Source organism: Gobius niger, assembly GCF_951799975.1.
Source record: "Gobius niger genome assembly, chromosome: 4".
In the NCBI taxonomy this organism is placed as follows: domain Eukaryota; kingdom Metazoa; phylum Chordata; class Actinopteri; order Gobiiformes; family Gobiidae; genus Gobius; species Gobius niger.
The window spans coordinates 21,463,431-21,481,663 of NC_136855.1; the positions used below are offsets into that span (position 1 = coordinate 21,463,431).

General features: G+C 40.0%; 2 protein-coding genes across 2 annotated transcripts; both read right to left on the reverse strand.

Annotated features, from left to right (window-relative positions):
- Nucleotides 1–2,333: 2,333 nt before the first annotated feature.
- LOC306961652 (hexokinase HKDC1-like) lies at nt 2,334–10,237 on the reverse strand (the record flags this gene model as incomplete). The annotated part of the gene is made up of 19 exons (XM_079554497.1): nt 2,334–2,475; nt 2,549–2,694; nt 2,995–3,082; nt 3,170–3,325; nt 3,837–4,000; nt 4,066–4,151; nt 4,226–4,325; nt 4,408–4,503; nt 5,457–5,576; nt 5,889–6,029; nt 6,347–6,398; nt 6,678–6,905; nt 7,604–7,759; nt 7,848–8,031; nt 8,115–8,214; nt 8,803–8,898; nt 9,192–9,340; nt 9,454–9,616; nt 10,175–10,237. 19 exons carry the CDS (start codon nt 10,235–10,237, stop codon nt 2,334–2,336), a joined length of 2,430 nt encoding a protein of 809 aa, XP_079410623.1.
- Nucleotides 10,238–10,582: 345 nt separating this feature from the next.
- On the reverse strand, nt 10,583–17,660 carry supv3l1 (SUV3-like helicase). The gene is made up of 16 exons (XM_079555728.1): nt 17,257–17,660; nt 17,055–17,132; nt 16,539–16,646; nt 16,325–16,439; nt 13,943–14,111; nt 13,762–13,873; nt 13,602–13,679; nt 13,422–13,513; nt 13,152–13,332; nt 12,979–13,072; nt 12,780–12,899; nt 11,884–11,983; nt 11,703–11,783; nt 11,447–11,623; nt 11,188–11,336; nt 10,583–11,092 (listed from the first exon to the last, which is right to left on the reverse strand). Exons 1-16 carry the CDS (start codon nt 17,531–17,533, stop codon nt 10,699–10,701), a joined length of 2,325 nt encoding a protein of 774 aa, XP_079411854.1. The 5' UTR covers nt 17,534–17,660; the 3' UTR covers nt 10,583–10,698.
- Nucleotides 17,661–18,233: the final 573 nt, after the last annotated feature.

Below are 18,233 nucleotides of genomic sequence, written 5' to 3' on the forward strand. Positions count from 1 at the left end.
TATAGCCTATTTGTCAAATCCAGATCAGTGAAGCCACTGATAAGTTTGTCATGAACTAGAAGTCATGAAGTTTCCACTGGTGCAAAAGAGATTGACATGGAGGATTCAATTTAAAAGTGATGAGTATGTTTCTTATAACTTTATTGATTCCCGTCAGGAAATTCATTCTCTGCATGTGACCCATCCTCAATGTCGCTGGGGCAATCTGCCAGCGGAGGCCGGCGATCAGAGATCCATCCCCAGATGTGGAGCCAGGCTTGAATGGTCAGAATCACCTGGCTGGAGGATTCCCCTATTGCACATGTCTTTAGAACACCGGAGTACACGGAAGAAACCTACGCAGATACGGGGAGTACATGCAAACTCCACACAGAAAGGCCCCGTCCAGGTGGAAATCGAACCTGGGACCGAACAGCTGTGCTATTTGAGCTGTGGAATTTTCTTCATGAAGTTATGTTTATAAAAAGAAATATATGTGATATCTGATCCACAAATCTCTCTATAAAATAAACACATGATTTTGTGTCTGGAAAAATGAGGCAAAGCTAATTTGTACAGAATAGGTCAAAGTGCTGTACAGAACAAGAAAAAAACAGCCTCTGTTATCTCGGGGCAGTGCTAAATAATACAATTAATGATTCATAATGCTCAGTGTGTGTGCTCTGGTCAAAACCTTTGCCCTTTGCCTTCTAAAACAACTCGATGTTGATCCCTGAAAGCAGTGGCTTTGCTTTGTGTCATCACACTTCCATAATGAGAGGGTCTCACAACAGCTGGACACCTGCTCTGAGGTCAAACTAAAGAGCAGCCGGGAGCACCACACACAAAACAGTGTTTGTCCTCAAACAGGGAGGTCTTCTACTGTTCTGCACACATCCAAAATCATGAACATAGCAGCCAGATCAGCAATTACCTAATTTATGTAAATACAGTACATGCAGGTCAAATTTATAAAAGTGAAATGATTATCAATATCTTCACTTATAGATAAATAAATACAATGTTGCACAAAAAGGTTCCTATATTAAATCACCACAACTGCCACGAAGTAATAAAGAATTCAGTCTTGACAAGACTAAAAACTAAACTAAAAAATGAAAAGAAAAGAAAAAGTTTATTGCTCTACATTTTATTAACTGCAAATAGAGAAGACCATTTTAAATATTTTGTTCTGCCTGAAATGTCTTACCTCTTCTGGGAAGACATCCATGTCCTCGTCTGAATCCATCTCAGTCTCCGTCTGCAGTTGTGAAGCTCCAAGTCAAGTATATTTTACATCATAAATCTACAAAGTAATGAAATGAAAATACAAATATGTATTTCAAATATTTCTGCACTAGTGTCAGCCACTGCTTACCATTTTGTCAAAGCGGTTATTGATGCAAGAAGACAAAGACCAAATCCCACTCAGACTCCCACTGTGGAACTGGCCAAAAACTCAACAGGTTTTATAATTTCTTTATACGATTTATGATTTGGTTGCGTATATCATTAACTTTAGGTTGTATTTGCTGGTCCAGGTCAGGATGGCTGCCACTGTGAGTGCTAGTGACTAAATTGGAGCAGGTCACTACAGGACAGTGCGGGATTATGGTTAAGTGAATGCTCTGGGATCGTTGCATACTCACATCCCTAATCCCTGACAGATTAGACGCTGGTTCACATGAAAGCACCACAGATAACTTCTTTGCAAATAATTAATTGTTTATAATTTTTGTTCCTGTTTTTGGGTTAAGTTGTATCACAGTCCAACCCAAAGTCAGTGAAAGTAAGACCAAAGTAATAATAATAATAATATCTTATAACTTACATTTGTATTGTGCTTTACAAGTTTCTTTAAGCTCTTCACTGTCGTCATTATTAATTCAGACTCGGTGTTGGTAAGATACTATTGTAGCCACAGCTGCCCTGGGGTAGAATGACAGAACGAGGCCACCAGACTGTGCCATCAGCCCCTCCGACCACCACCAACCACTCACTCACACACTACATTAATTCTGGACTATTGTATATGTTTTTGGTGGTAGAGGAAACCGGAGAGCATGTAAACCACACAGGGGATCTAACCTGGGACCTTAGAGCTGTGAACCGCTGGACTACCATGCTGGATGGTTGATTCACAAAGAGAGACGGCAACCACAAGCCACAAATGAACAGAGCTTTAATTGTTTAGAAAAACAGTCAGCCACATTCCTCTCCTCCTCATAGCCTCCACCAAATCAAACATTAAGTAAAGTAATGTCCCATTAAATAGTATTTATATTATAGACAAACCTATTCATAATTGTCATTGACCTTTTTCTTTTTTTTTCTTTGCCTGTGTTCTTTGTGTGTCAATGCTTCTGTCTGTTTGCTGCTGCTGCTGCTGCTGCAATGAGAGCAGCTCCTTTCCCACTGCCGTCCTCTGACGTCAGGAAGGTCACTGTACATTGAAGGGCGAGGCTTTTGGTTGTCTCTTTGAGGATTCTAGAGAAACTATGAAAGCAGAAACATTGATTGCTCCTTTAGTTTTTGGTAAGATATTACCTGTTGTAACATTAAAACTCACTGAGGATGTAGTTTGTAAAGTTCTCCATCCACAGCCACAGAAACGTCTAAATGCTCAAGTCCTTGAGTCTCTCTCACTTTATCAACGACAGCAGCTACCACCGCTCCACAGAGTTGCGCCGCTCGACGTGACACGGCACAACACACCTGCCCAAAATGAAAGCTAGTTTCATGATTTCAGGAAACTGTTGCGGCCATTGTTTGCCAATGCGATAAGGCCAATAAAGGTCTTGCAAGAACACAAGTTACAACAGAAACCAAGGCTGCACATTTTTACTGTGTCCATATCTGAAATTGTAAACTTTACATTCATTTGATGGTCAGCATTGTTTTATAAAGCCAAAGGTTGATTATATAAAGTAATAAAATGTGTTCCTTATGCTTTTTTTTTCTTCTTTAAAACATCTTTTACTACAGTGACCGTGCAGTAAGGCTTGTCTGACTCACCTCTTTTACAATGACGCTGTCATCACAGGTGCTCTCCAGTCCCAGCTTTTGGAGAATGGATCTTAGCTGTTGTATCCCAACATGACCACTGGGGGCATCACACATTGCATTTATCTTGATTCATTGATTTCTTAAATTTGAGTAAACCTTTCAGCAAAATTTCAAGAGTTTTTACCTTTCTATTTGCAATAGATAGTCCATGTGAAATAATCCGGGAGTTTTCAAAGCAATGTCCTCGTGACCTTTAAAGAGCAACTCACTCCTGGTTAAATCCAGCAGGACCTGACGGATGACCTCTCCCAGGAACAACCCACTAGTTAACTTCTCAAATCTGGAGCACATTCATGCATTCATTTTTCATTTGCATCAAGTCCAAGCTTCGTATTAGGGCACAATTTCAGAAGAAGTGCGATTGTCATGCGATTTATCATTATCCGTTAATTTAAAGGGAGTTTAAAAATGTTAAAATGATGTATTTTCCTCCCCCCACATGTTCCAGCCATGTCCTAATGTGTAGAATGAGCCCAGACCTATTAGCCACAACTGCCTCTAAAATCCTGCACTGTCACTCAAAAAGGTGTTAATTAGGTCTGAAATGCTGTCATGCGAGTTTAATACAGAAGCTGCAGTTACGCATAAGGCCTGAGATGGCAGTAGTGAGTATAAAATCACGAAGTTGCATCTACTAGCCCCTTTAAATCAAGATCCAATTGAAAGTGCACAATTTAAACATATCTAGGAGAACTGTACACTAGCCAAAGGGTATTACTTATCCTTCCAATACTTTCTGATTTGCTTAAACACCATGTCGATTCGACACGAGTAACTGATATAGTTTTTACCTTTGTTTCCCAGGGTGCAGTGAGTTTAAGTCCACTTGAATGTCATAAGGTGTTATAATGTCATCCAGGGAGCCGTTATCCCCAAGTCGTCCACACTCGGTGTTGATACACATCCTCTGCTTACGAGTGCCTCTCTCTGCTCCTATTGCACATGTCATTCCAGCCTGTAAAGTGCCACAAAGAGTATAAAGCATCACAGCACAACCTTTAAACATGTAATTCCCATTACCTCTTTATTTTCTGTGGAGTCTTCCTTTATAGCTGCATTTTTAATATTCCTCAACTCCTCCATGTAACAAACATTGACCCCAGATCCTTAAACATACACAATGCCTATTTAGCTCTCAAAACCTCATAAAACAAACACGACAAAAAGGTCTTTGCTTTACCAACAATCAGTCCAACTTCACACTGGGGATTGTCAACAGCAGAGGCTACCATTGTCCCCACTGCATCGTTCACAACTGCCACAATGTCCAGGTCAAATGTCTGCATGAAGAAAAAAAAGAACAAAGTCATAAAGTGGATATGAAGTCCCACATCTTTGACTAAACATTGTTGTGTGACTCACAGCGTGTCTCTGGATGGCCTCTCTCAGCATGGTGACAATGTCCTGACCCTCACAGTCTGTGGCCTTCACACACTTGGTCCAGCTCAACAAAGTTCCCTGAAATAAAGTCAATGTTACAATCATTTCTTTTACAAATCTTTGAGGACTTTATGACAGTACATGTACCACTGTTTGCACTTCTTCAGGTGATACTCTGCCATGTTAGTCAGTAATTTAAGGTAGCAGTTTTTTTTTCTGTTTTTGACATGGTTTACACCCAGGTTTGGCATAATTTATGAATGAGAATGAGAAAACTTCTTGCAGCAGCAACCCGGCCATACATACACACAGAACAAACATTTGAAGTATGTGCCACAACAAGTTCACAAAGATTCAGCAAGACAAAGTAAAAACACAAACTCAAACGATTTGTTCGGCTCACATTCAAGTAGAAACGGCAGCCAGAGGGCATTAATCTGAAACATGACGACAGAATGTGCCCAGGCCCACCTGAATGTACCCATAGGCCCTGGGGCTTAAACAGAATTGTAGAACCCCACCCCACCTCAGCACAAACCCTAACCCTAAATCCCGCAAAAACCCTAACCCAGTTACTCCTACATGCATCCCTCTGGGCCAGGTAGGTACTGTATGTGGTTAGTCATGCCGCAAAGTGAAGTGATTGACATGAAAATCAACAAATCAGCTTTTTTTCTCCTTTATTTCCGATAGGCCCTTTGACTATGGTAGGCCCCTGGGCTACAGCCCCTGCTAGCCCATTGGATAAGGTGGCATTATGTGCCTCTGATCTAAGTCTATGACCTGACCAGCCTTCTTAGTGACCCGACTCTTCCAGAGGGAGGTCAGATCTATCTGACCTCGAACCGATGATTTTGGAACACACATTCACAATTCTGTTCAAGTTGTTTTTGTCTCTCAGAAATATACAAACCAAACCAACAGATAAAAGAAAAAGTGAGAAGACTTTCTATGTAGGAGCAGTAGCAGGCTCTAAAAATTTAAGTCATTTAGGTCTGTTGTTGATAGCCGTACACTAAAATTGTTCTCACCTTGTCAATTGCTGTTTGCTCACACGGAAAAGAGACTGTAAGGGCCGCTGGGAGACGTGAGCTTTTCATGCCGACATAATCCAAAAAGTCGGAAATGCATTGTGCAACATGATCAAAAAACTGCATGGACACAAACAAACATTTCCATCAATGATAAATAGAATGTGTACCATCTTTATTGATAAGGGTCTAACCTCCTCTCCATGCCTGTGCATTAGCTCCGGTTGTAGTTCATAGATCTTGTGGTGAAGGTTTGTGTGATGTAGAAGACCATTTCTGATGTTTAACAGGACAGCTCTGAAACGTGTTCCTTCCAGCTCCAAAACAAGATAGTGGCCAGACTCTTCAAAAGTTAAAGTTGATATTGAATGTGTTTGCAAACTACTCAATACACGTTCGATTTGTGACTGTCTTACCAGTGCCATTAGGTACATGATAGACGTATGATGGCAGCATCTTCATCTCAGGCTCTTGTTGTTGGGAGAGACCTGCCTTAAGCCCCGCCCTCATCCTGGACTTCACCAGAAAAAGCTGCTCTTCACTGAGTTTAAACAGACTAAGTGTTTCATCCACCTGTAAAAGAGGCACAATATAAAACTGAGGTACTGGCTCAGTGGCAGAATCTTTGACAAACCAAAGGCTAAGCAGCTCTGGTCATACTATTTTCGAGTCCTTGGGCAAGACACTTCATCCGCCTTGTCACGACAGTGGCGGGGCACAAATGAACAGGCTTTTTGAGACCTTTCCCGCTCTACTCTGGGTCAACAGCATATGAATGTATTGCAAAAATAAAGCCTAACCTGTTGCCTTTTCCATGCCATTTGTTTCGCTGCCGCAGTGATCAAAGCAGCTCCCGTCGCAGTGCCACAGGGGGATGTGGTAAACCTTACACGGCACTCAGGAATCAACCTCTGCACTGTTCTCTGGAGGTGTTTGGAGTATCTGAAAGGAATAGATAAAGGTAAGCATGAAGTGACCTCTAGTGGTTTATCAAAGAAACTGCTGGAGAAGGAAATTTGAAATTAAAATATCCTGCATTTGAATTGGTCCTAAGAGGTTTGTTTTCTTTTCATTGTGGGAATATTAACTCAAAACTAGAATGTGTTTTCTATGGTTTATACCAAAATAGTGTAAGTCATATTGAAAATAAATAATTGATTGATTTTACGCACAGACTTGACAGTGAGTAAACTATAAAAATGCAAATTGAAACAAACTTACTGTGGGTGCTTCTTGTACAGCTCACCATCCACAGCTACAGTAAAGCGTATTGCTTTTCTGTTTTGTTTTATTCGAGATAATATAGCTGACAGACATGCAGCAACGAGACCAGAGGACCTGTGAGATATTACTGTGCTCACACGCTGGACAGCAACGCAGTCTGCATCTGAAGGCACTATGTTCAGTCCCACAAGGATGTCTCTGGTGTTTTGAAGGCCGTCTTGATCACTATGGGGACACACAGTGGGTGTAGGAGGTATTTATACTCTTTTATCTATTTATACATATGTTATTCATACTATTTAATCTCACATGGTAATGTTGAAGTCTGATACTGAAAATATTCACAAATACACTTGTATAGACGCTGTGCATTTCTGTCTCAAGTGCAATGAATAGGATTTATTGCAGACCTACTCATTTTTGATCGTTCATAAACAGCACAGCTATGAATGAAAGCAATGAAATGGCTCTGCAGATGGGTCTCATAGTGAAATTTGCATCTGCCTCTTTTCCAAAACTTTCTTTTTTTAATACAGAACTATCTTTTGAAAAATCCGTCCTATAATTATAACACTGTAAATGGTAAATGGACTCAACTTATATAGAGCTTTTCTACCTTTATCAGGCCAAAAGCACTGTACAGTAAGGAACCAGTCACCCATTCACTCTCTCATTCATACGCAGACACTGGAGGCAAGGTGGGTGAAGTGTTTTGCCCAAGGACACAACGACACAACAACAGTGGGCACCATCAGGAGCTGGGGATCGAAATTGCAGTATACTTTAAACTGATAGAAAATAAATGTATATGATATTAGCTCCAGTATGCGACCAAATAAATATAAATAATTGAAGTATAAAAACCTAAACCCACTGTATTCCTTTTTTCCATCTTTACAGACAGAAAGTTCCAAAGTACTTACTCTTCTATGGCAGCTACATGAGTCAATGTGATTCTCCCTTTGGTTTTCAGAGCGTTGGGCACACATCCCTGAAACAGAAGTCCTTGTTTGGCCATCTTTAACAGAGCTAGTCTCACCAGCTCCCCCAGGTACATACTGCTGACCATCTTCTCAAAGCTATGCGTGTGTCGTAAAATAGAAGAAAACAAACATGATTCTGCATCGAGGTGCATCACGCTGGATGCTTTTGAGACTGCTTTGTTACATTTGTTTGCCGGGGTTGTTTGATGCAGCATCGATTTCTCTGTCGAACTCTGTAATGTATTCATCCAAAGCTCCGTCATCTCCAAACGCCCCCCACTCCGTGTTGACGCACATTTGTCCCTCGTCTCCCTCCACTAAGTCAATGTGGCGCAGCTCCTCCATGTAACACGCGTTGGTGCCTGTGCCTATGAACACAGGATTAACACAAGACACTGACAAGAAAATCATACACAGACAGACACAGTACAGTTAACACAAAATAAGTCACCAATTATGAGTCCAACTTCACACTTCTGGTCATCAAACCGACCAGTCATCATGGTCGCAACAGAGTCATTCACCAAAGCCACAATATCTATGTCCATTCCCTGAAATGGACATTACTATTTATTAAAAGAAAAATGCACTTAATCATAATGAGAACAAGTAGACAGTTGAAAATCCCAGCTCTACAAGTATCTGACTATGACAGTGAGACTATTAGAGCAATGTTTCCCACAGTGCGGCCCTCACAGGTCACTAAAGTAAAGCATGTACGTAAATGTATAATTACAGAAACAATACATTTTACTGTGCATATAGAGACTTCTTGTTGTTTGGGGGCCATGTGGGATCTTTGGATCTATAAAGGGGCAACGACACTCTGAACTTTGGGACTTTTGGACAGCTATAGAGTGAAAAGATAATGGACTATGGTGATAAGACGACCACTCTATTGGCTGGGCTGTTGTTGCGTTGACCCAATAATCAATATGTCTTGTCCACCCAGCCAAAATGTTGTTTAAAGCACTTTTGACTGACTTTGCTGGGAACCAGACATCGTCATTGTCAACACAAGCTTTAAAACAGTTTAAGGACTATTTAAAGTTGTTCTTATAGATACTTCATGAATGTGTGTTTACTGCCTCACTGCAAGTGAATCTAGCACAAAGACAAATATGTAGAACATGACTTACTCTGATTCTTTCACTGGCTGCTTTTAGAGCATGAACAACATCTCTCCCTTGAAGACCAGATGTCCGGACATTTTTTGTCCAGTTTAATAAAAGTCCCTGTGGAGAACAAGTAGATCATATGGAATATTGAAGAGTTGGGGGAAAAAGCATTAATAAATGTTTCTTATCCTTGAGATGTATGAATGAATAAGAGTCTTACTTGGTGTAAAGCAGGTTGTTCACAGGGAAAAGCGAAAGTTAACGCCACAGGCTGTTGACTCTTTAAACTCATGTGTTTCTCATGCATAAAGTGCTTTAAGGATCTTGATACATAGTCAAATAGCTATAAATAAAACAAACACATTACTCTCTATGCTTTGCTCGATTGTTTAATGCTTCTCATCACTTACCTCGTCTGCTCTTCCATTCAGCTCCCTCTGAATTGGAAAGATTTTCTCCTGAATTTGCACCTTTCTACTTTTTAAATCGTCTCCAAGTTTAATCAGTTGCACCTTAAAATTTGACTCGCACAACTCCAAGGCCAAAAACTTTCCTTTGTCTGGAGAAAAAGATGTCCACAATCATTGACGTCTTAATATAGAGGATACTTTTCTAATTGTGTGTGATTAATGATGAATGAACTCATAAAGTGTAAAGTGGCTGAAGCGAGACCTGAGCCGTTGGAGGTGGAGCACACATGTGTTGGCAGCATCTTCACAGCAGCTGCCGCTCTGCTTTTCAGCGAAAGCCCCTTTTTCATTTCAACCTGAAACAGGGCAGAGACATCCTCCAGCTGGTCATCACGCAAACACAAAGCCTGAAGAAACTCGTCCACCTAGAAAAACAATAATCATGAGTATTCAGAACATTATTATTATTCAAGAAAGTTTAAAGATCATTTGCATGTGTCTGATTGGATTATTTAATCACTTGTTCCTTTATATTTGAGATGAACGGGACGTCTTAAACCTGAAAGGGTGGCCTGCTATTATGTCCTTGGGCAAGACACTGCACCCACCAGGCCTATGTATGAATGCAATGTGTGTGTAAGTAAATGGTTGGTGATGGCGAGAGGGGTTCATGGGGCAGATTGGGAGTCTCGCAGTCTACCTCAAGGCAGCAGTGGCTGCAATATCACGAGCACTGAGAGTGAATGAATGAATAATGGCCATGTAATGCATCTTTAAGTGACCAGAAAAGCTTTACTGTGTATAAAACTGATGCATTGTCTTAAGATAGTGAACGCAAAAATCATGTTAGCGAGTCAAATATGTCTAGTGATCTCAAACATCTAAAATCAGTGTTTTTGTCAGGCATAATATTGCTTTTTGTTGCAAATTCATGTTATACCTATATTTAAGGTCATGCACCAAATGTCAAAAAACAATCTTACCTTTCTTGTGGGGTCCTCCTTAGATTTGGAGAAGATGAATGATATTAACTGTGCAGCCAACATGCTTCTTTAAAGACACAAGGAAATCAACACTCATGTTGTGTTGTTTTGTCCCCCCCGAGAAAACTGTCTACTCAGGGTAATCTCTGAACCCACTCAATGATTAACAAAAGCAACGCCCTCTTCTCCCACTTTCTGATCTTTTACCCTCTCATGCTATGTACAAAATAATAAAAACATCACCTAACACACACAAAAAAATGATTCTATATACAGTATATACTATATTTAAAAATATTTATTTGCTTGTAATTCTCTTCAGTTTATAGCAGAATACATTTTTTGGACATATGCTGTTACCTATGAAGTCATACCTGCCCCATTTTCACCAAAAAAAAAAAATTCTTCTGTTTTATTTGCTTAGTAGTGGAGTTTGACCCTTCATAATTTTCAGCATTTTCAACATTACACAAGCAAAAAGATATTTCTTCAGGCACACACGATGACCAGAGTATTCAGTGTCACTACTTCTTTCTTTTCCCTCGTTTTCCCGCGTCGTCATAATAGTTTGCTCTCGGAGAACTCTGTTTTGTAGTATCTGTCTCCCTGGACCACTCTCTCTGCAGCTGTCGAATCATATCAGGAGTCAATAGACCATCCCTGACCAGGCGGCTGGTCAGAGAGTTGTCCCCCACAGCTCCACTGCCTCCCTGCACTCTCCTTGCTCGGGATGGAGCAGAACTGCTGGCTGCTGATAGCTCAGGTTTGCCATGTGATTGGAGTGGGTCGGTGATACTAGTGTCTGTTGCTCTGATGAGACGAGTGATGTTTCTGACGCCTTCTTGAATTATTTGATCGAGCTCTTTCTGGATTTGTCGTATTAATATTGTGTCCGGAAACATGTCCATAAATCGATAACTGTGAAAGATACGAAAAGCATTGTTTAGGTGCGTCCTATAGGTAGTTTCTATAAAATCAGGACAGTGAACCTATGCTACATGTTTATAACATACCTAAGCCAGAGGTAAAGATCTAACACATCATGAACTGCTTCTAAGTGCACCAAATCTTTTATGTTTTTTGGTGCAGATGAAGGCCAGCCAATATGGCGAGAGACCCATTCGAATGTCAGCGGCTCATCTCGGCTGAACTGTCGAGCAAACTAAAAAAAATAAAAATACACATAAGTATCAAGACAAAAAAAACAACAACAACTACCTATTGTATTTCTACTCAAACATATTTTAAACCATGCACAAGTGATTCTTTCACCTTTAGAAAAGAAGTACAAACAAAAGGCTGCTTCTTGTTGATCGGAGCAGTGCAGAACACATAGCGAGACCTCAGATTTAAAGGGATGTGCTGTATCATATCGGCCAAAAACTTAAAGTCGTCGATGTTGCAGACAAAATACAGGCCGTCCACTTGAGAGAGGCTTACAAAAATATCCTATAGGCAAAAAAAAAAGACATTCAACTTTGTAAAACGATTTGAGTTTGAAGATGAAATAATGACTGGGAACACTCACAACTAGGTTAGATAGTGTTGCATCGGGCAGGTGGTAAGCAAACATCTCAATCTGTTCAGCAGTGGGATGCAGACCTGCTGTCTTTAACAGGAAAAAACAAGATTCAGAGTAGAGTTCATTACAAAGAATCAAGCAAATTAAGTAAAATATGCAATAATTAAAGTTAAATATGGGACGTCACCTCTATAGGTTCCACAGATTGACTGAGGATTTCCTTTAAAACGGGAAGATCATCTTTGTGCATTGTAGTTACTTCTCCCTCTTTAAACTTTGATGAGTACCTAAAACACATCAAAGGATGCCAATATTTATTCATAAGAGTTTTTTGTTTTATCTTATGTTACTTAAAGGAATAGGCCACCGTTTTTACATACTAAAATATGTTCTTACCTCACTTTAGTCGAGTTAATATATCCCCGTCTGGTCTTTGTCCGTGCGCTCTGCCAGGCAAACGGAGCACATACGCAGCCTCTCCCACATGTCACATAGCTCCAAAAAAGCTCACGATAGAAGCTACCAAGCTCTTCCACGTGTTCCCTATTTAAATAGAGTTACGTGAAGTGTTTTCATGCGAAGTATATTTACACAGAAATGTAACGTGTCGATTTTATAAGCAAATAAAAAGGGGGACTATATTGTAAGGCGTAATGATACGAGGAGTAAAACGTCCGCGCAGTAACTCCTAAAGGTTATTGACGGAAGTGAGCGGGGGAAGTCTTTAGGAGTTACTGCGCGGATGTTGTGCTCCTGTATCATTACGCCTCACAATATAGTCCCCCTTTTTATTTGCTTATAAAATCGACATGTTACATTTCTGTGTAAATATACTTCGCATGAAAACACTTCACGTAACTTTATTTAAATAGGGAACACGTGGAAGAGCTTGGTAGCTTCTATCGTGAGCTTTTTCGGAGCTATGTGACATGTGGGAGAGGCTGCGTATGTGCTCCGTTTGCCTGGCAGAGCGCACGGACAAAGACCAGACGGGGATATATTAACACGTCTAAAGTGAGGTAAGAACATATCTTAGTATGTAAAAACGGTGGCCTATTCCTTTAAGAGGCTCGTTGGGCTGACCTGCCAGCTCGACCACTGATCTGGAGAGCCTGTGAAGTGCTGATAGTCTCCATGTGTTTTTCTCCTTTTTCATTCACATTTGGCTTGACTAAGGTGTTGAAGATAATACGTTTGATACTCCTAAAAATTAAGATGTATAGAAAAAGTTAAAATAAAACATATAGACTTCCACTGCAGCATAATGATGATTAACACATACAGATTAAGTCCCATGCCAATAGCATCCGTAGCGACCAGTATCTTACAAGGGTCATCTGGGTCATTGAATTTTTTTGCCTGGGAAAGCTTAGTACCTGAAATACAAAGAATAAGTTCAGTCTTCAACTACTACATATGAACATCTAATTAAAGCACAAAAGCCAAAGCCATCACCTGGAGGGAGGCTCCCATAAATGACGGCACATTCAAGTCCTCGGGCTTCTATCTGTCTACTTATGGAGTAGATATCATTTTTACTGAAGCAAACAATACAGTCTCCAGGCCTCAAATTGTCTAAAGAATCTAGAGCTTGGTCCAGGATTGAGAAAGGAGTCAGACGCTGATACCTTCGCACCTAAATACAACAAAGCAGCAAAGGTTAAAAAATAAAAAGACAAAAGGTACATACAGAAACAACAAGGTTGTAATTGTGTAAAACCTCACCTCCACCTCTTCTCCAGTGGTAAACATAAGTTCTCTCACAAAGTCAATTGCAGCAGGTTCTCCACAAACATGAATCTCCTCAGCACAAAGTCCTTTAGCATTACATATATTAAAAGGCAAATTCTATAAAAATGAATATGCGCGAAATAATGAAAACAGAAATGTACCAGTTTTACACACCAAGCAAAGCTCTAGTCCAGGCCCAGCCTCTTGATGGATCTCTGATCATTTGTATTTCGTCAATGACAGCAATCTCATCTGCAGACGAATACAAACGATACATAACAGTACACCTTCACAATTAACTAACAGAAGTCATCAATGTGTTATTTTGACTTACACGGAGTGGTAACGCTGCACATCTCAATGGTGCAGGCCACATGACCAGACGCTCGACCATCTTGATCTACAAATGTTCGTTCCTCACCCGTTACTAAGTCACATGGCACACCCTGAAGAACACATAAACAAATTAAAAATATTTCCTAGTTATTGAAAATAAAAAATGCACCACTGCTCACAGCATCATTGCTCTTCTCGAAAATTTCATGTGCTAAAAGTTTCAAAGGACCACAGTACACTCCGGACTTGGCCGAGAGATAGCGCTGAATGGCATGGTAGGTTTTACCACTGTTTGTAGGACCAGCATGAAATATTAATTTTCTCTGGATGGCTCGGGCCTCTGGGTACCTGAAACACAAGGTTTCTGAGGATCAGTGTGTGGGGTAAAAATTATAACTCATAAATGACAAAACAAGGTCACAGTTTATGGATATAATTAGATTTGAAGATTCCCCGTTTAAATGTCGATCATTTGTTGTTAATCTTATACGTCAGGTGTTTTAAATGCCTTGGACACCATAGCCCCTGTTAAGGTTAAAATTAAGGTTAAAAATATGCAAAAGGCACCATGGAGAAATTAAGCTTCGGTCAGGGAACATAAAAAGGAGCGCCGGAGAGCCGAACAAACATGGCGCAAGTCAAAGCTCCAGATTCAGTATGAAATTTACAAAGAAAAGTTACACATGTTCAACCAGACTTTGTGTAGAGCAAGGGTATTTCTCTGAAATAATTGGACATTGCCATGGTAACTCTCGTGTTCTGTTTGCAGACTCACAAACCCCCAGAATTATTGCCCCCAAGACTTAATTTCCAAGTGAAATGAGTTTGATACATTTTTTAGTGACAAGGTCTAAGCCATTAAAAACGCTATCAGTTTTTCAATAGAAATGGTAACCTTGCAAAAAGCAGGAGTCCTAGAGCTGACACATTTTACACCGTTCAGCAACATATTAGTGGTAAATGTTATTTATTTTCTAAGCTCAAGTACAGCCTGGATGAACTACCCACTAGATTTTTAAAGTCTGTGACTAAGCAGTTTGGCACAACCACTCACTGATTTAATTAACACCTCACTCCAGACTGGAGTTTTCCCAAAGGCCCTAAAAACAGCTGTCATTAAGCCTCTGCTCAAGAGGAGTGGCCTTGATGCCATAGAAATGAACAATTATCGGCCTATATCAAATTTGCCATTTATAGGAAAAGTCTTGGAGAAAGTGGTCTACAGCCAGGTTACTTAATTTCTTCTTGTAAATCATGTTTTTGACATGTTCCAGTCAGGCTTTAAACCCTCCCACAGAAACGGCTTTGATCAAGGTGACAAATGATATCAGGCTAAATACAGATGCAGGCAAGGTCACAGTTTTAGTTCTACTGGACCATAGCGCTGCATTTGGCACAGTGGACCATGGGATCTTACTAGAGAGGTTAAAGACCTGTGTGGGAATCTCTGGAAAGGCACTCGAGTGGTTAAGATCCTACCTCGAGGAACAAACTTACTATGTCACGATGGGAAACTGACCTGTGGGGATGCACAGGGGTTGATTCTGGGGCCGCTCTTGTTCAATCTGTACATGCTTCCATTGGGTCAATTAATATCCAGTAACAATGTGTCCTATCATAATTACGCAGATGATACTCAGATCTATGTTTCACTGACAGTAGGTGAACATGGGCCTGTAGATACACTGTGTCATTGTATCAAACAGATTAGTGTGTGGATGCAAAAAACAACGTCCTCCACTTAAATACAGATAAAACTGAGATCATTGTCTTTGGCCCACAAACACACAGAGAGCTAGTCATTGGTCATCTTGAAAGTCTTTCACGGGAACCAAATAATCAATTTAGAAATCTAGGGGTTATCATGGACCTGGATTTTAACAATTTAAGTCATTTTAAGACAATTACATCAGCGGCCTAATACCATTTAAAAAAAACATTGCTAATATACAAAACAGTGTCTAAACCAGACTTGGAGAGACTGTCTCCAGCTGGTTAGACGATTGTAACGGCCTGTCCCCTTGCCTCTCTAAATGAGCTGTTGGAGAGCTGCAGAAACAGCAAATACAACCATATTAGCCCAGTGCTCCAGTCGCTCAGAGAATAGACTTTAAAATAGCTCTGCTTGTGTATAAATCTCTTCATGGTCAGGCACCAAAGTATATTGCTGACATGTTACAGCCCGATGAACCAGCTCGGGCCTTGAGAACTTCAGAGAAGGGTCTTTTGGTGATTACTAGAGCCACCACAAAACAGGTGAGGCTGCGTTTCAGTTCCATGCAGCAAAGGTCTGTCAATTGAACCTATTTAACTATTTTAATATATATACACAGTAATGTATGTATGTATGTATGTATATATATATGTATATTTGTGTGTATATTTGTGTGTGTATTTGTATTGATTGATTTGCTTTTAATGCTTGTCATTGTATTTATTTTTTATTTTGTTTGGTGTTGCTGTGAGCCACACTGAGTTGTCTTGTACATGAAATTGTGTACAAATAATTTGCCTTGCCTAAAAGGATGCTAATCTCAGTAATGCATCTGTGGCAAATTTACCAGTTAGCCGGGACTCTGAGGTCTGAGATCTTTCTCAGGTCATCCATGCAGTCCAACATGGGGAAGATTATCCTGGCATGACGCATCAAGTATGGGTAGAGGTCATCTACATGTCCTGAAAGGAAACACCATAAAATAAATACGAGCTCATATTGTAGACAAGCCTACACCATAGATAATTTTAATCAAAATCTTTTAAAAAACACTAACAAACCTGCTCCGCAGCAGACATCGCTGAGAATGATGTGCAGATCAGCAGGGAGATTTGACATTTCCAGCACATACTTCCTAAAGCTGATGAAGGCTTGATGGAAGAGTCGAGCTGTATATGCAGAAAGCAAAGCTTTGAACCAGGATATGGAAGACATTTTCATTTCATTTATTTTTCATTTATTCATTTATTTCAGGCAATGGAAAGTACAGTAGACCTATACTGTATGTAAACATGATGAACCATTTCTACCTGAAAGGGAGTGGGAAGAAGATAATTTATTTAATCCCACGCCCAGTTCCCCATTCAACTTCACTGTTACTTTGTTCAAGGATTATTATACAAATGTTATATCGTAAATAACATGTAAGGAGAATGAACAATATCACCGATTGTAATGGACAATATACCGACGATGGTGAGGAAACATTGGGCACTTGTTGACATAACTGAAGGCCTCCAACAGGTTCTCAGTGGAGAATTTGATTTAAAAGTATCGATTATTTACATTCAACTCACCGTCAAGGCCATTATCTGATGCCATCTTCTGCATCTCTTTCTTTTTATAGAACCGGTTTAGTACTTTCAAAAGCTCACCTGCAAAAATCACACATTATTGCGATTATATTAAGACCTTTTTTCAAGTATGCTTGACAGACCTCCATTGATATCATACAGTTTATTATTTGGCACAAATAAAACGTGCAGTTGTTATTCTCACCTTTATCCAAGGGCTGTGTAAGTTCTGCTCCTACGTCTCCATCTCTGGAGGAGTCCTCCGCCTTTAGGGTAACCGGGACAAACAGTGAGGTGTCTGGCCGCTTTGGAGAAGAGTTTCCAGATGACAAAGCTCTAGTGGAAGTCCCAGATCTAGAGCATAGATGAGGGGCTGATCCTGCGTACACGTGTGCACAACCTGATATACGGGCAGCCCGCGGGCTAATGTGGCGCTGGAGCCGCGAAAAGGCGCAGACACAGCGGTTTACAGAAGCTGCCATGAACTCCAATCACTTGTACTGTAGCCGTATATTAATTACTTAATGAAGGATGTTGTAACGGCATTACGTAAAAGCAACAGAGAACACCGGACAGAGGTCGAGCAAAAATATTTCACTTCCTGCCATGACAACGTGCAACAGGACCCAATATGTGTTTAGCTGTCCGCAAAGCGCCTGAACACAAAGTGTACAAAGTGTACACTTTGTGCTCAGGCGCTTTACTTTTTAGATTGAGCTGAACCTTTCAAAATCTATCAAATCAACTGTATTTTCTGTCATAATATAAATAAATGTATTCATTAGTTCTTTATACAAATTCTATTTATTTAAGATGTTTTTTTTATCTATATCATTTGGATTTGATTCAGTCTATATACATTTATTATGCACAATGCACACACGCGGTTCCATTTCACATTGTTGATTTACATGCATTATAATAAATTGAGCAGAAAATGTAGGTATTCTGTCATCTTACGCAATATAGAAAAAGGATAAAAGCTATATTGATAACGAGGGTAATTTATATAGACCATAACAATGCAATGTTAAAACAGAGTTTTGTTTCCTCTAACACAGTGATAATTAATTTGACATATAGTGTTACACAGATTTAAAATATGAGAAATGTAACAAATGTCTAGTGACAAATTGTGAAACAAACAGTATTTTACCAGAACGACCCCATTTCATATCGCTA